Raw genomic sequence first — 22999 nt, 5'->3', positions numbered from 1 at the left:
TAGCTATAAAGTATTATGATATTATTATTTTGCATAATGCCTTATTATAATAAACACACAGAAGGAATTATTTATCCTATTTGAATATCAATTATAACAAAATAAATGGATCTCAATAGAACGAATTACAACACATTTCTTGGTATTTAAAAGCATGTTTATAAATGCAGAACTTTTAACTTTTAAAAATTGAGTTTGATACGAGTAGGTACGTACCTATAGTGAAAATTGTGATCAAGCATGGGCAACTTAATATCTAAACAAACCTTACTTGATTGTAAATGAGCGTTAACAGGATTAAAAATTCATTAAAAAAACACCTAAGTTGAGAAAAAAATAGGATGAAACATCCTTATTTTATAAGCTTTTACTGTAGGTATTAAACTCGTATGTACTCTTAAGAGTACGTTCAGGTCAAATCTTGGAAGCTTTAGTTACATTTTTTAACAACCGCATACACATGTAATACGGATGACAATGTAAATAATAATGCCATGGATCTGCCTAGCTGGTCTAACGATGGAGCCGGTAGGTATTATGATCTGAAACGATGAAACCCTATCAAAGGGCTCGTTTGATTTGCCTTGGCAAGTTCTTTTTAAAGTTTTGAGGTCTGTTATTGTATCTGATTATTTAAATTCTAGTTTATTGCTAAATTAGCCGAAGGTGGATAAGGTAGGGACTTTAATAAAATAAATGACTAGACTTAATAAAGATATTGCTTTTTATTAATAAAATTATAGCCGAGAGAGTTTCAACCTTCAGATTATTGAGCTAAACATGTACAAAATTATTTAATAGTCACAAATCACAGGAAGATATTTTTCTAAGATATTCTAAAATATTCACTAGAGAAAAAATAAAGTCATCTTTCTATATTAGACCTAAATCATGCTATAGATATAATATCACCACCAAAGATCTACATCATAACATTTAGTACGTACATATAGATACAGATAAAACTTTAAACTAAATGTATGGTAATTCTAATTAGAGTAGCAAAGTTTATACTATGCCCTAATCTAAGTATTTTTCTAATACAAAAGTACACATTCGTGATAATTTCTTAGGCTAAAAATTAATACTAGGCGACGTTATGAAAGCACAGTTTCCAAATAATTTTATGAACCTACACTAATCATTAAAATGTATTAATCATCACCTAGTTAATTCAGACACAAAATATCAACTCACGCTACCTGGACTATGCGACATTGATGCTAACCAATCTATACACTAGTAATAAATATCACAATATAGCTACTTGTAGACATGAGATTGTAAAGGGCTACGTATCTCTGAATGCCGAAGTTAGGTCGCGTATTTGTAATATCGATGAGCGTTTTGCGTCTAAACAATCGAATGAATCGATGCTGTATACATATTTAAGGAGATCTTGCGATCTAGCACACTAACCAAAAGAGTTCTCTCTAATAAACCCCATGAAAAATCTTTTATATGGGACCACCAACTAACTGTTAAGATGAGATATTTATATGGAAAGAACAACGTATGTGAAAGTTTTTGCATGTGAATAGTGAAATTATAATGTCGGGTAGTTAAAAGCTTTAAGTTCCGTTTTCAATAGAGATTATTTGTTCCAGAACCCCCTTGTAGGTACTAACATAATTATAGCATGTATCTCTTAGGCTAGTGCGCAACATGTAGATGTGCAAGTATCTCTATATTTATTTATTAATTATTTTAGAACAACCAAACGACAGAAATATGCGTTACTAATTTCCGCACGTGCGCTAACATTAGCTGGTAATTAATTATTGTCTAACAATTTATTGAGAGAACAAATGGTGGTTTTTCTTTCAACATTTTGTCTGTGGTTTAAACTCAACAGGCAAATTATTTGTTTGTTTAATAACAATCACCCATCGTTAATATGCCGCTCGATCAAAGGATCAAGAGCGTGCACATTTCGTCTGCCGACATTTAGAGACACAGCCGATGTAAATATGAAGAAATACCGACTGCAGATGACTACCCGTAAATCCTACTTTTGTTAGATATTGTAGCAGTAATTTGTACGTGGTTTTTGTTCTAATTACAGCGTTTGTATCACTATTCATATTAAATGCTATAAAACAACTTTAAATAGGTACCATCTTTTTAAGGTCTACGAGAATAAATGATGGGTCTATCCTGGAACCAGGGACCAAGTAATACCAACTCAGTAATCATGAAGTGTATGCATTTTAATCTAAAAAGCAAATCTTCTCCTCATCCTTGATATAAATCAATGGATTTAACAAAACAAGTTGAGTCACATTATTTGGTCTAACATTCTTATGATTAAACCTTTCTATTGTCTAACTATTCTGCTTGCGTCTTGCCGCTTCATTGATACACACGTGACGCGTGAGAAATAGCACCGAATGGAATAAACAGTTCGCTGATAAGTGGAAAATAATAAATAATAGATAGAGCGTCTGTTTTAGGAGTAATATAATGCCACTTTTAATTATTGTTTTTCCTTTGTGGAACCAATCGAAGTGAGCTGCACAATGCACATGTACTTGTGTTTTTTAGAATGCGAAAAAAGCTGTTTCCTCCTACTTTGCGCAAATGTCGCAAGGGCCAATTTAATGGGCTGGCTTTTATGGATTCTAGGATTCATAATGAGTGGCGGTAACGCGTTATCTGCTGACACGTTTTATATTGAGTGGAGTTACTTTTTTGTCCCTTTTTCCTCTAGTAATCTTAACGCAGCAGATGACCTCATGACACCTCGTCACAGGCTTCAGCATGAGTCGGAATCTTACGTAATGACCATTAGGCTACATTCACTTTCTCATTATTATCCGCAAGTTAATTCAAGGCGGTAATTTTAATTACCACGATAGATACGTTCACACATTCTTATCGGAAACGAGATTTTTTAAAGTCTCCTTGTTTAAACAAAAACTCAAATTTTGTTACATAAATTCATGATTATGAGTTAAAATTTCAGTTTGATTAATATTTCTGTACCTATGTATATTGTCTGCTCTATCTAAACCAGCGCTTGGTCATCCCATGTAAATATATTTTAATTTTTGTTAATGGGTAGGTATCTATAGACCATCAGGATTGCATTTAGCGTCCGATTTTCATTCTTTTCATTATTCAAGGAATTTTAAAACTTGTCAAAATCACATCTCTATGAGATATGCAAAACATAGTATGTAAAATTACACATCAATAAAGTAATTGTGTCTTACACTACATCTCTACAGCTAAATACTTTATTATTAGATATATTAGTGGTGTTTTATTAATACTCAAGCTTACTTGATAAATTAAGGCATAATAACAAATATCAAGTTTTTTTTGCAGTAAGCGTAATCCGTTTCAAATATTTTATTGGAATATCAGTATTTCACCTTTTTATGAATTTCGAAACGTACCGTTATTTTTACAGTCACAGAAATAGTACTATGAAGGAATGACCATTTTGTTCAACAAAGCCATCGTAAAATTACGTGACGCGGTCAAGGTCAATGGCTTCAAACAAAAGGTTAACGATCTTTGGATGAGAAAAGAGGCGTGTAAGATAATTTAAGATTTACGATTTTGAAATGAAAATAACCGATTTCTAAACATATTATTAGAATTTTCCGAAGATTCGTTTTTACTACGAGTACAATTTTGGTAACTGAAAACTTTTGTTTGTGAGACATCTACCAATTGTACTTTGAAAATAAAAATGATTATTGCCAAAGGAGAGCGAGTACGCTCTAAGCTCTCATTAACTATGCACTAATAGACTTTGGCGTTATGAAACTTTTCAGTGACTTGTAAAGATTGCGTTTTACGTGGTGGGTACGCTTTAGAACAAAAGGTATAGAACTACTCGGTTGGTGGTGGTTGAGATTGTAAGAGGGGTTTGTCATCTTCGGAGGCTGCGTGGCGCGGTGAAGGGCGATTGGGCGCGGGCGTGCCGCCGTTGGCTAAGAGCGCGTCGCCTGCGCCGCCCTCGTCTAGGGCAGAAACGTCGTCCTGAAATTTTCACCATTTCATTTTTAGTGTTGAATAGTATAAAGTACCCAAACTATATTCACAATACATTCAAATTCACAAAAGAGTATTAAGTGTAATATTTAGGAAGTAAGCTAAGATAACATATACCTAATCGTATGTCAAATATTTATGATACAATGTGTAATAATAATAATGGAATTAAAAAGGTATTATCGGCAACAGTGTTAACTACCCATTGCGGTCATGTCATCTCGTTCTATCGCAAAAAGCGCTGGTAGGGCCCAAAAGATAAGGAGACATGTAAAGTGCCCCATAAGGACTAACTTTTCTTTTTTATTATTTTTTATAATAATTTTGACGTTCATAAGTGCCACTTGTGGTCTAAACTGAATAAATACTTTTGATTTTGATTTTGAATCAACCCATTAGATGAGAGCGAGAGCAAAAACGGAAATGGATAGTTAACAGTGTGGTGTACTGTGTGCTTACCATGAGTTTACATTAGGTGATCTCGCTAGCGAATACGTCAAAAAATTCTATGAAGATTTTATTTCTTGAAAGTAGCCGCTAGGGGCGCTGCACAATATGTCATACATTTAAATGTCATTTTTTTACGCAGTCGCTAGCGAGCACACCTAACGTAAACTCATGGTAAGCACACTGTACACACAGTAAATTATTTTCGTTTCAAATCCGGTGCAACATATCTAAATGACGTATGTGTTACATTTTTCTCAGTAGAGCTATTTGTACAATAAAATGAAGAATTGCGAATTTAGAAATAAATTGTAGCGACTTTATGGTTTTTTTTCAAACAAGTTCTACTAGTATTTAGGCTCGCAATTTAGGTAAGTAGGAATACTTAATTATTGTATATTAGCTAAATGTTTAGGTGACAAGACAATTTTATAAAAGTTAATCCACACTGCAGCTACTTTTTGTGAAGCAATATTTTGCAACATTACAACATTAGTTAGATAATTCTATAACATTTTGGAAATGCTTTATGAAAAGTAACTGTAGTAAGGATGCACTGCTCATTAATACTTGTATTATAAAAACGCTATATTAAATCATGAACAATCGCTTTTCAGAACATAGAAAGAGAATACATACATAACTACGTAATTTAACGTAGAGATCAATCAGAAACTGGGTACTTCTGTTAAATCGAAGAAATCTAGATTAATTTAATACATCACAATGCTTAAAATGCGGATGCGGACAGAACAGGACAAGCCTTTGTGGAAATCCTTGTAGAAAACTTCAGCAGCAGTCTTTTAGTTTAAACGAATGTTTAACATGAGTTACAGTCTTACATATGTATAATGCATGACATATTTAAGTGCTTACTATATTATACTTAGTATCGAAAAACATTCTAGTGTGAAATAAGAGTCACAATGTTCTTATTTTCATAATGTAATTATTTTTGATATACCTAGTACATTATTAAAAGGAAGTGAAGTTGTTCCATCCAACAGCTCCGTAGATCTTGTCAGAAGATCCTTCGCAACGGTGCATCGTCTGTGGCGCTGATTTGTGAACGCAATCCGCGCGGCCTGACCGTGCAGGGCGACTCTATGAGGTCGGCCTGTCCGGGTAGACTGTGCGGAGCACGCCACTATGCTTCGCAGGGCTTTCCAACTTCTCAGCCTTCATCATCATCATCATCATTTCAGCCACAGGACGTCCACTGCTGAACATAGGCCTCCCCCAATGATTTCCACATGACAAGGTTGGTCAGCCTGCATCCAGTGCCTTCCTGCTACTGTTATCAGATCTTCGGTCCACCTTGTGGGTCGTCACACGTCTCAGTCTTGCTTTTCAGAAAAACAAGTATCAAAAACTATAAAATGTCACAACAAACAATATCATCTAACTTACATACTCGTACTACATAATATCTCTTACGTAACATATTCTAGTTAAAAAAATATTAATACGGTAGGTATTAAGTTAATGACAAAAAAATATATTTTGCATTTCAATTATTTACGCATTTAGTTATTATTAGTATTAACAACCTTACTATTGTTTGGCAACGAAGGCAATTAGCAATGTACTAATTAAATTATTTGGTGAAAACTATGACCAGTTTTATAGACCTTCGAAACGAGTTTGTTAAAATAAGCATTTTTGTTAGTGAAAGCGGTTCTAACGAAATAATTCAAAACACATTATTCGCTTCAAATGCTTTAAGCAGTACGACCAGTCTTGGAAAATAATGACAAAACAACCTTTACATTAACATTATTCAGATATGAATTGATTAACAAACCTAAAGTTGCTCAATGTTTAAAAACTGCTCTACATGAGAGTGCAACGTCCCACATCCATTCACCGTTTGCCACACTTTTAACTTCATCGTACAAAATATTGCTTGCTACAGATTATTAAAAAAATGATGATGCCATAATATGAGGATACATTATATCATTCTCTTAATTTATGTCTTTAATCAGACTTCACCTGGATCGCTCTCATATCACCTTATTTATTTCAGCCTGATAGTCTACGGTAAGGAAGGCGCTGAAAAACTGGAATTAATGTACATATCTATGTACTCGTATGTCTAAAGAATAATATAAAAATCTACGAACTCACGGGTTGTTTGATCGGTTGTGGTGTACCGCTGGCGTGCTTCCCCTGAAGATAGTAGGTCATGAGCTGGCCCTTCCCTTTGACTGCGACTAGGCCCCGTTGTTCGAAGTAATAACCAAAGTTTTCCAGAATGTGACAAGTCTCTTCCGTGACCTTTGATATTAAATAAGAGTCGATAAGTTATTTTTATTTTATTATTTATACTATCCCGATACCTAGTCAAAAATAACGTAGAAAAGGCAGGCTTTCCAGCAGAACAAAAAAACTAGAGAGAAAAATATAAACATTTTAACCTAACTACCTAGTTGTTTATGGTTACGTCCTTAAAGTGAAATTTAAAAATAAAAAGATTTGGCAAGCGGAAGGTCATGGGTTCAATTCCCGCCTTAGGCAGTTCGATTTTTTCAAGTTATTTATAATTTTCAAAAAAAAGATTTGAAGTAACCGAACACGAACCTGTATGCAGCCAGCTTTCCCCGTGCTCTCCATTCTCGAGGCGACGTTGACGGTATTTCCCCATATGTCGTAGTGGGGCTTCCTGGCGCCTATGACGCCGGCCGTGATGGGGCCGTGGTTGACGCCGAGTCTCAATACGAAGTGGTTAAACGACTGCTCGTTGATCCCAGTCAACACGTGCTGCAGCTCCAGCGCGAACTCTACCAGGCAGGCCAGGTGCTTCCACCGGACTAACACGCCATCTGAGGGCTTTACGCAAAACGCAGGCTGAATACTCCTTATTGTACCATACCAATACAGTATACCAGTATACCAGGCAGTAATCGATTAGGCAGTAAATAATATAAACTAGCAATATAGAAGATACGATAAATATCGACCCAGGTCTCCCCAACCCTTTTTGTCAGTGTGGGGGATGCTTCTTCTACTAAATTAGAGAGGGGTAAATACGAGTGATCACTGCAGAAGCACTGAAGCACTATAATGAAATGACCTGCTGTTGCTATGCATTGGCAGCTGAGGTAAATCGGCTTTATTTATTACTATCGTCACTAGTTATTTCTATTAAATACCTATACAGAATAGAAAAATGCGGAAAAGAGAATTATCCTTGAAAAAATGCGTGCACTGAGATTTATAACTAATATTTATGCATACATATTATTTGTTATGTAAGAGATTTGAAAGAATGTTTATAAGTAAAATCTCAAGTTCTTGCGGACGATTATTAACGGTGATAAATTATCATGATGTGCTGCTTATGCTTAACGCTGACTTTGCTTAATAAAAAAATCCATACACAAACCATTAAATTCCACACAACATCAGGCAAAGGTTATATTGCATAATAATTTACAACTACAACGCTTATTATATGCCATCATATTAAAGACTTCACTGAATCATCCGATTTCACTGAAATCCTTGACAACTTTGTTTATGGTTTGTACGTAGGATTCAGAGAAATTATATTTTGTTTGTTTTAGTTTTATTAATAAGCTTCAAACAAGTTAATAACCTTTGTGGTTGACTACTTACTTAATTTGCATATCTATTGAGAAATTAATATAAAATGTAGGTAGGTACGAGTAGGTTCTTACCTGCATTTGTCGAGTTGGGTTTAGGCCTGATGCAGCCATATACGTAGAGCTGATAGTCTTGATTTTTATAATATCTTTGAATCTAGCATCTTCTAGGAGCTGAAAAGAGAAAACAGACTATCAAAAATGAAAAATATAAAATAACCCAATATAATATTTAAAAAAATATCTACTTATAAGGCAGCGAAACTGAAAATTACAAGCTTGACTATTTTGCATTTAGTAATACTTAAGCTTTACAATCGAAATCTTGTATTCTTACTCTGAAGTACAATAAGCTGTAAAATAAACTTGTTATACTCGTAGTAATATAATGCGTCTACGCTTCATATGATAATTCAAGAATGTTCAAGGTTTGACCTGTTCGTTTGTCATGCATGTTACGTAGAGCATTGTCTACGTACGAGTATAAACAAAATTAATGAAAGTTTATATAAAATTACCAGATCGAAGTCCGATATAACCTCGTTGAGAAATCGCAAACATTCCAGGCCTTGGTTGTTAACCGTTTCTTCCGAGTAGAACTCTGTAACGGTTCATAAAATCCACGAATTAGAGTTATAGTAGGTAGCTAGGTGTAATAGTTAAGTCGTTTTCAGCATGAAAGAAGTTTTTATTTATGTTTAAAACAAATAGTAGTCATTTAAATTCACACGTAAGTTTATAACACACTGTTCTTTTATTAACTAGTATAAATTATACAAGCAAGATCTGTTGAAACATAACATTTGTTTTTATTCCTTTGCAAAAGGCGCCTTAAAATGGAACGTGAACTATTTTAGGCGGAAGTATTGGGCCAGATGCTTGCAGCAGTAAATTACTGCGTGCGCGCTCAATCTCAAAAGGCGTATCTAACATTGATTAAGTTTAATGTTTTGAAAGAATAATTTACTTTAGTTTTAATTTCTTATTAAATGTTTAGCAAAAATATAACAAAGTTAAAAACATAATTCTACTTATATTCACCATGGGAAAAAAATGCCTCAAATAAATAATAGTTTCGTCGGAAAATCTTAATGATATTCGACCTGAAAATAGGCATAGAGGCGAAGAGCATTCCAACCTCAGCGTAGTTCTGGCTGAAGAAGTCATGGTGGTGGTAGCACTCACCTACAACATACGAGCATACCTAGTGCCAGGAGAGACCATAGCGGGCGACTCACTGTAGGTAAAGTAGATTTACCTATCATTAACCTGAGAAATTGAGTCTCTAATCTCTATCCAATTTCTGAGCATGCCGAAATTCAATTTCTGAGGTTGCAATGATTTTAACTGACTTCTGTCTGCGTAGCTCTGACTGTAGAGGTCAAGATGATGGTGGCACTCGCTCATAATAAAATAGTGCCGGCCGAGGGAAACATTAAGGTGGCATCTAGACTATTAATTTTAGCATGTTGGATACCAGCTAGTCGTATATTTACCTGAGAAGTTGGCGAAGAGCACGCCGAACTCTGCGTAGCTTTGGCTGTAGAGGTCGTGATGGTGGTGATGGTGCCGCTTGCTCATAACAATAAGTATAATCTAGACTAGTCCTGTATTTACCTGAGAAGTTGGGCATAGAGGCGAAGAGCACGCCGACCTCCGCGTAACTCTGGCTGTAGAGGTCGCGGTGGTGGTGGCACTCGCGCATAATACGAGTATAGTGCCGAGGCCAACATTGTGAACTAGCTCTTAAGTTGGCATCTAGCTAGACGATTGACTTTACCTTTGTGGATACTAACTTACCTGAGAAGTCGGGCATGGAGGCGAAAAGCACGCCGACCTCTGCATAGCTCTGGCTGTAGAGGTCGCGGTGGTGGTGGCACTCGCGCATAATACGAGTATAGTGCCGAGGCCAACATTGCGGATCAGCTCTTTAGTGGCATCAAGCTAGACGATTGACTTTACCTTTGTGGATACTAACTTACCTGAGAAGTCGGGCATGGAGGCGAAGAGCACGCCGACCTCTGCATAGCTCTGGCTGTAGAGGTCGCGGTGGTGGTGGCGCTCGCTCATAATAATGTAGTGCCGAGGATAACATTAAGGTGGCATCTAGACGATTGATTTTAGCATGTTGGATACGAGTTAGTCGTATCATTACCTGAGAAGTTGGGCATAGAGGCGAAGAGCACGCTGACCTCCGCATAGCTCTGGCTGTAGAGGTCGCGGTGGTGGTGGCACTCGCACATAATAATGTAGTGCCGAGGATAACATTATAGTGGCATCTAGACGATTGATTTTAGCATGTTGGATACCAGCTAGTCGTATCTTTACCTGAGAAGTTGGGCATAGAGGCGAAGAGCACGCCGACCTCTGCGTAGCTCTGGCTGTAGAGGTCGTGATGGTGGTGGCACTCGCTAATGCAACATTGTGGACCAGCTCTACGAAAACATTAAGGTGGCATCTAGACGATTGATTTTAGTATGTGGATACCAGCTAGTCGTTCAGGTAAGTTCTTACCTGAGAAGTTGGGCATAGAGGCGAAGAGCACGCCGACCTCTGCATAGCTCTGGCTGTAAAGTAGTGGTCGTGATGGTGATGGGGCGGTGGCGCTTGCTCATAACAATAAGTATAATCTAGACCAATGATTTTAAAGTGGATATGCAGCTAGTCCTATATTTACCTGAGAAGTTGGGCATAGAGGGAAAGAGCACGCCGACCTCTGCATAGCTCTGGCTGTAGAGGTCGCGGTGGTGGCGCTCGAGCATAATACGAGTATAGTGCCGAGGCCAACATTGTGAACCAGCTCTTATAGTGGCATATCGTTCAGGTAAGTTCTTACCTGAGAAGTTGGGCATAGAGGCGAAGAGCACGCCGACCTCTGCATAGCTCTGGCTGTAGAGGTCGCGGTGGTGGTGGCGCGCGCCCATGAAGTGGCGCGCCACGTGCGGCGGCAGCACGTTGTGCACGAGCGCCTGGTTGCGCTGGCGCAGGTCGGCGGCTTGCTCAGCCTGCGCATAGTAATAATAAGCCTAGGCGCAGACCACCGACTTTTAGTTGGCTGACAGTTGGGCCCGCCTAGGTGCAGACCATCGACATTTTGTTGGCCGATAGTTGGGCCCGCCTAGGCGCAGACCACGTACTTTTAGTTGGCCGATAGTTGAGTCGGGCTGTTAATCAGTATGGACATGGATGAAAGTGCGCACATTAGACCGATTTGATATCGGCCGATTCCTCATACAAATTAAAATTGGACCCAACTATCGGCCAACTAAAAGTTGATGGTCTGCGCCTAGGTTAATGTATGAAGAATCGGCCTATACCAAATCGGTCTGATTCAACTATCGGCCAACTAAAAGTCGAAGGTCTGCGCCTAGGCTTAAGCCATTTATTTCATACTTCTACTTTACATTTCAAACGTTGTTAGTAGTTTGTTAGTAAGTTTGCTTAAATTAAGTTAGTAGTATTAGTATCTGTGATTGAAATATGGACTCCTGTAAGGGTAAAGGCCTTCTCCCTCTTCTTCCATAGCTCTGTGTCTATACCAGAATTTATCCAATCGTTTCCTACTACTTGAATAATATCATTAGCTCACCGTCTCAATGGTCTTCCAAAACGTACTTTCCCTGATGGGCCTTTCTATCGTGTGGTTTTAGTGGTCCATCTCTTGTATGCACTCACACTTAAATGCATGTGGGCCGGACACATCTCAAGATATTATACAGACTGCCTGCGCATGCCACAGACATATAGGACACCTTGACACCACCAGTTAATTGAAATTCTGTTTAGCCCGAAGGTTAACTGGCAGAATGCATTGTGGCATTAAGTTCGGCTTCCTACAGACGACAGCACGTCAAGCTCAACACTGTGCAGTCTTATACGTGTAATAGGAGCGATTTTTCAACAAAAATGTATATTCTTATGTGCTGTCGTCTACGATGCCAGCTCGATGTGTCGTCGTCTGAACATTATTTTGAACATTTCACAGCATACAAACATTACTTAGAACTACATTTTACCTAGACGTAGACTGACTAGATAAAAGATCTAAATGTTATTATAACTGCAAAAAAACTACATTCGCATAGATAGGTATTACAAGATCATTATCTAATACATAGTATTAAAGAAGTGTGACATACCTGTACACGCATGCGTTCCCCTCGCGAATGCCGCGCGCGCTCCAGCGATTCGATCTGCGGAGTAAACAACGCCACTTATAAATAGCGCCATAAACTATCGCGAGATTATCGGCCTATTCCAAACAATGTTTTGATAGAGTAGGTAACAAAATTAACTTACATATCTATTGAATATGAGTACGATGATTGTTATGAAAAACAACATCACGATGTGTCTGGCTTTGTGGATTTGTGACCTGTAAACAATTAATAAAAACCATTCAAATTGAATATTGAGTTACTCCTTGGAGATACAAAATTCGGAACAACATGAAGAGGGTCTTATTGCTCGAAAGCGATTTCTTCTAGAAAACCCAGATATAGAGAATAATTAAAATGTCATCATAAGCTTCTTTTAAATCTTCGATAGAAATAAATATAATCTAAATTATGTCCAAATCACAATACCTACTTACATAAATAAAAGGATGTCATACCCGGTTTTTAAAGTTTCAAAACATTAACTTTTATATAACCGGATAATGTAATATTCTGTTACTAATAATGTGACATCTTAGGAATGTTGACAAAGGTTAGGCGGTTATGCATCGCCTAGAGATCATTGTCGTAACGTAATCGAGGTTTCAGTGAATGTCACCAGTTTGTAAATAAGCAAACCAGCTCACGTAAAATAAATCAGATCAAAACTATATTAGTAAGATTGTGAACAAGTTTGTTCAGATATTTTCGACTTCATCGGCGTAGCTTTCAATCACCCTGACTTTGAGAGCAGTGGGAGAAACGGATAGATTAACATTATGTTGAAATCGTTTTGTAGAGCAAAGATGCAAGCAAGCGTCTCTGCTAATTCCTTTATGATAACACTGCTATAAAAATCAATGGTTGATCTTTTTAAACTCCTTTAGAAGTCTATATGGCTAGAAATGTAGGTAACGAATTCGTTTAATAATAATATGCTACTTTTGTGACATTTGATTACATGATAATATTTTATATGCAGTTTTACGATGCTAGATGTCATATTATGATTCAAATTATAAAATAACGGAATTAGATACCAAAATGAAGCAATATAAAATTTGTATTTGATATTCTGTAACCTTGTTAATACTCTAGTTATTCCTACCTTGAAATCTATTATGGGTTATTAATATAACAACTAGTTACAATGCCTATGTTAGATGAAGTAACATATTAGCAACCTACATAAAACTCACAGTATTTCTAATACGTTTTCGTCATAATCCATCGTTGCGTTGTAGCTTTCCCTGAAGGGGTCGCGGTCGAGGGTCGGCCGTGGCGCTAATAGCGCGGGGTGTAGCGCGGAAGGTAGCGCGAACGCCGTCGCCAGTAGCGTCAGTAGCGCCGTCCGCGCGCAACCGCCCATCGGCGTTACCCAAAGCACGCCGCATAAAAGGCCCCCGCCCACCTGACAAATAAAAAAAAACTGTTTATTTAGTACATAGGCCCTTTCCAGGGCACTCATACACGTCCCAAACATAGCTTGCCCTACCACCACTTCATGGGCTGGTGCTGAGAAGAGGTGGCGAAAGAAACTCAGTCACCTTTGTCATACAATACAATCATACAATAAATAATTCAATTGAATGTAGTCTCGAAAACACTTAAGTAGTCTCCTGCCAAAAAAGTGCTCCCTAAGCTCGGAGCATGTAAGTAGGTACTCATTTTTCAGAAGCTCTTTTCAGGAACTTTTCAGGGCAACTAAGGCAATTTTCCTGGTTCGATTTGAATAATGAAACTCTACTAGTGTATCCAGGATGTAAAGAGAACTTTATACTTGTAAAAACATAAAATACAAACAAACGAGCTTTTAAGCTTTTTGTTTGAGGTATTGTTTGAGGTTCAATTAAATTAGCATTGAGTTTAATTTGCCTACCCGGTCGTTAGCTGGCTAATAGATCAAAGAAGCTGTTTGTTGAATAAATTACTTGGATAAATTATAAATTGTAGAGATCCTCGTAATATAATCAGACTAAATATCAATATAAATAGTTAACCATCAATCTGCCGCCCAACGAGTAAGTTTTCCAGAGGTAGCAGCACAGAGTTATTGTATAAATTATAAAAGACTTTATCAAAAAGTGAAAAGTGTAGTTTTACATGGTCAGAAATATTTGAATGTAACTAGAAATCGGAGTTAGGTCTTCCTAACAGTTGCATAATTTATCTAGAAATAGCTGTGAAAAATACGGTATACAAACTCGAGTCACATTCACACGTGTCCGTTAATTTTTGGTAAATAATAGATTGTCACTTGCGTCGCATTGTCTGCTCGGCCTACAGCGTACAATAGATTGTGAAAGTAGCGCCTTACGTGGTAGAAGTAGGAAGGATGTAGGCAGCGGCGGGCACCGCTGTGCGCGGGCGCATCGGCACGCAGCCCATCCTGCAGAGCGGTCTCGAAGCCGCCGCAAATTATCTAAATAAATAAAATTACACTCAATACTGTATAATGATGTGTTAAATTATATTTATTAGTATTATTTAAACACTTTACACACGTACCAAAGGAACGACATTGGCTGCTACGTACATCCCTATGTTGAACATACTGCAAGTCAATTTCCAGTATGGACTTACTGAAATTTTCTGAAAAGGGAAAGAAAATCAATGGCTTCAATTTCATTTTAATTTAAAAATATTAAATAAAACTGAAATTGAGTTTGAAATTAATAATTCTCATGGCTAATGATCGACTTTTCATGGAAAATACCACTATGATCTTTTCTAACATTGCAGATTTTTCAAAATATTACCTTATATTGCGCATATCTACAGCCAGCGTAGTAAATGACATTGATCACGCCAGTCTCCAGGATGAGCGCGAGGTAGACTGCGCTTACAGGCCAGGTGGGCGGCACGGCGAATGTGGCCAGGATCAACGTAGCCGGTAGGAAGAACAACGGCGGTCCAGCCGCCGTCAAAGGGTAAGGGTCCCTCCTCTCCATAAAAGCCTTTTCTGTCTCCGCCGCCTTGAACGTGAGGCACAGAGTCGTGCCATCCGCGAGTTCCCTGAACGCGGAAACCACCAATACAACTGAAACTATTTCACTAAATATGCAGCCATCGCTGCGGCTCGGCAAGCGTAGTGTACTAAACAAAACAGTGTACGCATTAGGCCGCTATGCCTACTGAAATTTAAATAGGTAGATTCGTAACACAGTGTGCATTTTTGAGACGGGCAAGAAAGGCAAGTACTTTAGAAGTTTACGGAACGTTATACCCACCTACTTGTTTTGTTTTAAGGCTAAAACTACTAGAAAGTAAGAGATATATTGAAGTATGAATGCAGATCAAAATGTTACTCTAAGTTTGCACCAGACTAGTTCTTGTTAAAATTTTGTAGTAGCAGCGGGCAAGTATGTGCTTTTAATGCCCAGTCTCAAAACTTTACTCTACAAAGTAGGTACCTGTTATCATAGGTACAATAAGACAAGAAGATTTCAACGAATTAAAACAGAGTTAATGCTTTGTTACGAACTAGGTACGCCCGAGTCCTATACTTAGTAAATACTAATAAATAATCGAGATATGGAACAGTAGGTATGTCCGCGACGGCATAGTAAAATATTTATTCATCAAGTTCTTAACTTTGTAAGCAGAAACCCCATTGTATGCTTTCTAGTAGAACAAGAAAGATTAACAATTGTTAGAAATGCCATCAAGAATAAGGTGTCCGAAAATATATATATATGTATAATAAATAACGAAGTAATATGGGAAAGTATTGATCGAATTCAAATATAAATATAGTATGTTTCTATATTCATAAATCTGTGTTATTAATCTACACCATTATTGATCAATTTTACTACGACCCATAAAGATGGGGTGCGGTATTACGTCAGGCGTATCCCACAATACTTATCGTTAGGTTTCGTCTTCGTATAAGATTAAAGTAGGTTATTAAGCTTTTATAGCCTCAATTACTAAATCAATTCGTACACCGAAGGCGATGTAAATGTGTATGAATATTCTAATAGCTCATGATAATATTGAAATAGCTTTGAATATCGCCAAATTTTTAATAACTGCTCTACGCCATTACCAAAGCTGATGACGTAAGCCGCGGGCTATTCAACATGCTACACATTAAAGTATGTAAACTGAAACGTTACAAAAATTCGCGGCCAGCTAATTAACTTAATTGTCGTGACAAACAATGTTAACAATTAAATATGTAATGAGAACTTACTTGTCGTCATCTCTATTCACGAGTTCTTCTTGCAACATAGAGAGTATTTTCTGTTGTTCGCTGTCCTTGCTCTCGTCTTGCGGGGATAGAACCTACGAATAATTTACGAAGCGTCTCTATGTATGTAATATAAAAGCAAGATCGAGATGGCCGCTCATGGCACAGTAGCATGGTAAAGTCGGTGCTCGAATCTAATGAGCAATTAAATCGGATGAAACTTTCAAAGCTGTCTTACGTAGCTACACTAGAACTATGTAGGCTAGTGCATATCACGAGCCTAGTGCCCCAGTGTCCTAGATTTATTTAGGCTCGTGGACAGGAAGGGGTCGGGGGCGGGCGGGTATCTAGTAGTGCACTCACCGAGTCCTCGTCGTCGTCTTTGAGATCGGAGAGCGTGTCGGCGGCGTCGCCACCCTCCGCCTCGCCCTCCAGCGTTATTCTCTCTTCGCCTCCCTGGTACTTGGAAATAAAAACATATTCCACTGCAGCGAAGCTGGGAAAGATTGCTACATATAATATTGATAACTCGAATAACGGCAGTTTCTAAACCTTGCTCGAGCGAAAAATTATTTACTCAATTATTAAAAATAAATTCGGGATAATTTTAGATCTGTTTGCAATGTGAAACTCTTAAAACGGAAAATTAAGAAAATACATAATAAATAATAATAATAAAAAAAATACATATCATTCACTAATTTCAGTTCTGGATATAGGATAGCTCTTTTATAATCATAAACTAAGCTATCGTGTTGAAGTAGGTACACTTAGGTAGGTGCTCGTTTGCCTCCTGTCACATAAAAAATAAAAAATAAAAAAAAAACTTAAATAATTTCATGACTTGAATCATTCAATTATACACGATTTATTATAATTATTTAAACTCATCCTTCAAATTAATTAAATTTCAATTCAATTTATTTCTAATTATTTTTTTTTCCGCTGCAATACAAATAGAACTCTGTAAGAATTTTGATTTTAAGCCTGTCGGTTCACGAATTACAGCCTGCTGCAAGAAAGTCAAAGTTAAGGTAGACTTCCAATACATCGATTGGAACTTAATCCTTAAAGTAAAAGTACCAGCATAAAACTTACTGGTTTAAGCACGCGGACGATGAAGTAAGTCTTGATACCAGCTTGCCGCAGCATCTCCTCGCGGCGCTCGCCGTGTGCCGGCTCCACTTCGAACTCGTCGTTCAAGAACCCCAGGGTCACCTCGGAGATGTGGACACGACTGCAGTGGAATAATATATTGAAACTTCACTCTTCCATATACTCGTAAGGCTATTTTCACGTATCTAGCTAATTTCTTCATTTATTTTGAAGCTCACAAGATGAAAATGAGACAGAATCTTTACTGAAAAGTTAGGGTGCATTTGAACGTAAACCGATTAAAAATTTAGTAAGATGAGAAAATACCATAGAAATTAGGTATTTTATTAGAAGCCTATCGAAAATGTGAAGATAGAATTTCAAAGATCTCTACACACCCAGCCATCCCACTGCTTTCCATCTTGTTGGCGAGCTCAACGTCTCTGGAATAGACGTCGAACTGCCATTGGCGCTGACCCAGTACTCCAGCCAGGACTGCACCAGTGTGGATGCCCACGCGCATGTCCACTGGCGAGTTTGTGGTCTGTTGTACGTACCTACGATATAAAAGATGTATGTAGCACAACGACACTACGTAGACGTAGTGTATGAAAGGACACTGGTGAATTTACAGCTAAACTTTTTTTTTTCATTAATTAAATTTACTTCTTTTAAAAGTTTTACCTATCTGTTAGTTGTCACACATTTTGACCCAAATGCACTTCAGAATGCCCAAACAATTAATGTTTTCAGTTTGAACTAGGCCTTGTTGAAGAAATTGGATCAATAGCGTTTATTTATAGCTTTCAAAGGTAGTAATTTGAAGTAACTATCAAGGAATTCGAATAGCTCTATAAAATGGGATCTCACTATAGTCCAGAGTAGTCGTGCTAAATTGAATAAAGAATCACTAAAAGTAATTGAAAAGGATGCTTACTTAATAGCTTTGACCATAGATAATCCCATGTGCACACACAAAACGGCATGATCCGGCCGCTCTACCGGCGCGCCGCTTATGCAGTAGTAGCAGTCGCCAAGGATTTTTATACGCAACTGCTGGTATTTCTGTCCAAACAATTATATCATTTAATATGCTGAAAGATGTTTTCAGGGCTATAAATGGATTTAATGTATATAAAATAGCTTTATACCTCGGCCAGTCTATCGAAACGTGCGAATAACTCGTTGAGAATTGCCACTAGATCTTGAGCAGAATAAGTAGATGAGATAGCCGTGAATCCTACGATATCTGCGTACAGGATGCTGGCGAACAATAATATGGCATTAGCTTTTATATGGCATAGTTAATGTTACTAATGTATAATTGATGAAATTGCAAATTACATACCTCACGTTTTCGTGCCGTGACATATAAATCTTTTTGAACTGTGTGTCGATCAAACCCAAGTCTTTGCGCATCTGAACCGCGACATGCTCTGGTAGCACCGAGAGCAACAAACGCTCCTAAAACATAATAGCACGTATGTGATACATTATGTAGGTAAGTACGACGTTGGCGTAGAAAGCAATTATCAATGCACGACGCGTTTCGTACTCAGTTTTACACGATAATTGCGAGAAAAAATGACACAGTTTTCTTAAATGTGTAGTGCTTCGCAATAAAATACTGTATACGCAATTTGTTATCGATTTTCAGTGCGAATCGATCGTATTGGTGATAATATAATACAAAATAAAATGTTCAGCCACACCACGATGAAGTGTGTAGCAATTGCAAATGTTATAAGTTACATTGTTCATCAGCCACATTACGCCTGCACTTAGATAGATCGGTGCTTGTAAATAGAATACGTGTCACACACCTGTTCTTTACTTTGTTGTTCTATGGTAAGTTTGTCGTGAAGACTTCTCTTTGTTACAAGAAACGACAAACGTTGCAGTTTATCGCTTATTAAATACTCTGCTCCTCCCAATACCGAAGCCGAGATTAGTAAACACCCATTAGCCACTAGCTGTCAATGAAAAAGTTACTTCAATTAATCAAGTCGATTTTGAATCTATACATAGAATTTCAATACATCAATTGTAACAAATATTGATTTATTTTAGTTCAGAATCAGATTAGATTCAGGGTAGAGAAAAGAAAAACGTTTAGGTAGTACCTGATTTGGAAAATCCTCAGCGAATCTGCTCTCCGCAGTCGAAGCATTGTAGTATTGCACCATAAGATAAGCAGTGAGAGATAGACAAGTGTACACCATCAATATGAAGTGATGAAATGGCATAGTTGTAATAGTGAAGTATTGGATAACGAAGGCCCATCCCAGTAATTCATTGTAGGAATCTCCAAGTCGACGAGATGCGCTTATCAAAAGTTGCATCCAAACCACGAGCCAGGCGATATGCGTGAGTGCGGACCGAGCAGGTCGGATGCAAGCGTATGCTGTAGCCAGAACCAGGTTTATCAGTAATGATATAACTACCGATGAGTAGGCGAACAGTAAATCCCTCTCTCCTGGCACGATTATTGCAAATATTTGTAGCAGCGCACCGATCGCGAGCAGTCTTAGCACTGCTCGCTGTCTCTGGCGGTGCGTGTACGCCGAGTACAGTTGTTCTTCTTCTACGTCTTCGAATGCCCATGCTGGAACCAGACATCCACAACCGGTGTATATCTTGTTCAGTACTCGCGCCCGAGCGGACTTCTCCATTGCTCTCAATGCCTTGCCATGTTAAAACTGACACACGACATCTTCACTGCTTTTTATCGTAGTTTGTTTTCGTAGCACTTTTGTTATGGTTACGGTTATTTTTACACTACAAGGTAAAAGATGATCGATATTTAGCGAACACGGATACAATTTCGAAGACACTAAACAACTTGTTCTAGTTGGTTTTTATTATGAAACGGCAATTTAATGAAAAGAAATAAAAGTATAAACACACAATAAAGAAGCGTAGGATCTAAAGATAACTAAAAATAAAAAAGGCGTACAAACGTTTCACTGAAAATGATTTTTTCGTAAAGCGATGTGAGTCAAGAACGTGTGCGATGCACCGATAATATGACGATTGATCTTCGATAGCGTGCACTACTCGCGAGGACGTCAGAGTTCATCAGGCGGAGACTTTCCGTTAGTGACGACCTAATCGAGGACGCCTGTGTAATGAATAAATTACACGCTGAAACATTGTTCCGATACCCATTCATTAACTGGGCCGTCTCTACATCGCTAACTCGTTTGTCTCCAGAAACATACTCTACATACTAATTTCAATATTGACAATCGTAAAGACGACTTAACTATGCATGACCATGAAACGTAACTCGCATAATGACCGCGTATTTGTTTCACTTATTTTACTGATTGCCAGTTCTTGTATTGCCAAAAATAATGTCAGAGAATTGTGAATAACCATTACTCTTATTACTAGCCCTAAGTTCTCTCTCTCAGTACATTTTATTGACGAGAATGATTGTTTATTAATTATGGAGGAACGTCTCACTGTTCAAGGAGCCCTTTCAAAGTACATAACTAATCTCGAAGTAGGAAGATAGGTTTCTTTCATTATTCAGGTTTCATTTTAAAAGCAAAGTTTTTCTCATTACAAAATAATCATTTACCACTTGCTTACATACTCGTAGGTACCTACTTGGTTGAATTGATTCAAATCTAATCTAATGAACCTTTATATTGTTTGTCATTTTTCAGAACCAAACCTATGATAAATAACCACCACTCTTCCCATGGGTATCGTAAAAGACGGCAAAGGGACAAATATGCGAACATCAAGCCTCCCCAATCCGTCTGGCCATCGCGGGGAGTCGAGGCCAAATCATCCATTTGCCTCTGGTAAAGAGGGTCGCGCTTCTTCAGAGGAAATTAAATAATAATGGCCTGATAATAATAAAATTACAATGAACTAACAAATGTTTTTGCTTTTCTTAAGATTTGGATAATTTTTATTTTTAGTAAATAACAGAAAATTTTCATTTTCAAGTTCAAATATATTTAACATGCGCATATTTAAATTTATTTGTGACACCTAATTGCACTCTGTAAGAGCATAGCAAATATTATGTAAATATAGATTTAAACACGATTTACATTATTTAAAAAGGTTGAATGTTAATTTCATATGAATTCTTGTATTCCAGATTCTAATCCCATTATTGCCCTCCGGACTGTAATGAAATTCCACATAACGCTATTACCCTAAGGCTTATTGCTTTAGATTAGGTTTTCATGATAATATGGATTTTGTTTTGAAAAATGTCTTAATCGAAAATATTTACGTTAGATGACTTAACATCCGCTGAAATTCACTTTTCCAATGAATGGAAAGGTTTGAATTTTTAGAAAACATAAGTCACGCTAGCTTTAATAGCTAACTTTAGCAAATATTTTATGTCCTACGGCAAATACGGCAATATTATGGATATAATATACAGATTTTAATAGATATTTTGTGTCTTCAATTGATCATTATTGTATTAAATGTACAAAATTACACCAAGTGTCCAAATAAAATGGTCTCTACATTTACCTATTGCAAGTCTAAAAAAACGATTCGCATAATCAGTAGTGTTTTGTTTTCTCAATTTAATCACACTTCACCATTGCACAGTTACGCCGACTCTACTCTATAGCATTAGGTACTCGTATGGACGAATGACTTAATCCAATCATACATTGACTAAATCGTGATAAAAGACACTAAAGAAATAAAAATATGCAAAATAATGTAAATAAATCACCATTGAATAATCTTACAAAGCTGTTACATTTCCCGCCGAAATTGCGATAACGATGATGTAAGCAGTCTACGCGAAAGACTTACTATTGACCCATAAATGCTTAAGCCACTACAGCGGCGGTGAGGACTTGGCTTATTGAGACACGTCGTGTGATGACCGAATTAATAAAGTGAATTTCTGGAGCGTTGAATATTGAAGTGTAATGTGGGCGAATATTGACCGAGGCGGGTTGTTAGGGCGCGGGTGGCGCTGCGGGCGGAGGCACGAGGGCGAGGGCGGTGCACGCACGTGCTCGCGCGTGACTGCCGCGGCCGGGCCGCCGCCGCCGCCCAGCGCGCCGCCGCGACTCGCCCCGACCCGACCCGAGCTCCGCCGCCCGCCCGACCGGCTGGCTCACTACATCGATTCTACTCCTATTCCGCATCTGTAAGCGCAGACATCAAAATATCAAAAGAGACACCCACTAAATCAGCCTTACACATGTACGAGTAGGTCTGATTTTAGTGTGAAGAGCTTCTCTCCTACATTTTCTTTGTTGCGAATTCTCAATTGCTTTACACACTTGTTATGCTTACCTACCTAAATCAACGATAGAAGAGATTGAACGCTTTAGGGCTTTTCGATGTGTATAGCTAGCTAGTATTATCCATTCTGTTACCAACGTTTTACTAAGCATGACCTAGAATCCTAGATTGGTATGAGTTAAAAGTAGGTCTCGCTTTTAGTTTCATGAAATAAGAAGCACCACCAAGGGAAAATTGATACTTTACTA

The 22999-nt window shown here is 37.7% G+C and overlaps 1 protein-coding gene across 2 annotated transcripts; it reads right to left on the bottom strand.

Moving 5' to 3' along the window:
* Nucleotides 1-946: 946 nt before the first annotated feature.
* Nucleotides 947-22548, bottom strand: Ac3 (Adenylate cyclase 3). Of its 2 annotated transcripts, none has more exons than XM_028321007.1 (22): nt 22311-22548; nt 19631-20285; nt 19331-19480; nt 18856-18971; nt 18659-18770; nt 18445-18572; nt 17906-18064; nt 17511-17649; nt 16776-16874; nt 16416-16507; nt 14977-15232; nt 14726-14809; nt 14535-14639; nt 13417-13628; nt 12360-12435; nt 12200-12253; nt 10897-11065; nt 8579-8661; nt 8136-8234; nt 7036-7284; nt 6583-6732; nt 947-3993 (listed from the first exon to the last, which is right to left on the bottom strand). In XM_028321007.1, exons 2-22 carry the CDS (start codon nt 20177-20179, stop codon nt 3844-3846), a joined length of 3231 nt encoding a protein of 1076 aa, XP_028176808.1. In that variant the 5' UTR covers nt 20180-20285; nt 22311-22548; the 3' UTR covers nt 947-3843. The 2 variants fall into 2 exon arrangements, with proteins under 2 accessions (XP_028176808.1, XP_028176809.1); XM_028321008.1 differs by lacking the exon at nt 22311-22548 and adding an exon at nt 20468-20902.
* Nucleotides 22549-22999: the final 451 nt, after the last annotated feature.

Source organism: Ostrinia furnacalis, unplaced genomic scaffold (assembly GCF_004193835.3).
Source record: "Ostrinia furnacalis isolate ACB-3 unplaced genomic scaffold, ASM419383v2 OfSCF7464, whole genome shotgun sequence".
Taxonomy (NCBI): Eukaryota; Metazoa; Arthropoda; class Insecta; order Lepidoptera; family Crambidae; genus Ostrinia; species Ostrinia furnacalis.
Note: the sequence above shows the minus strand (reverse complement) of the source record. Positions and strands in the feature narration are given on the sequence as shown.

Coding starts and splice junctions, on each gene's coding strand:
- Ac3 (XM_028321007.1), bottom strand. CDS start 20,179: ATGGAGAAGTCCGCTCGGGCGCGAGTACTGAACAAGATATACACCGGT. Junction 8,662..10,896: donor CTCTATGCCCAACTTCTCAG/GTAAGAACTTAC, acceptor GAACCGTTACAG/AGTTCTACTCGGAAGAAACG. Junction 6,733..7,035: donor GGAAAGCTGGCTGCATACAG/GTTCGTGTTCGG, acceptor TTAATATCAAAG/GTCACGGAAGAGACTTGTCA.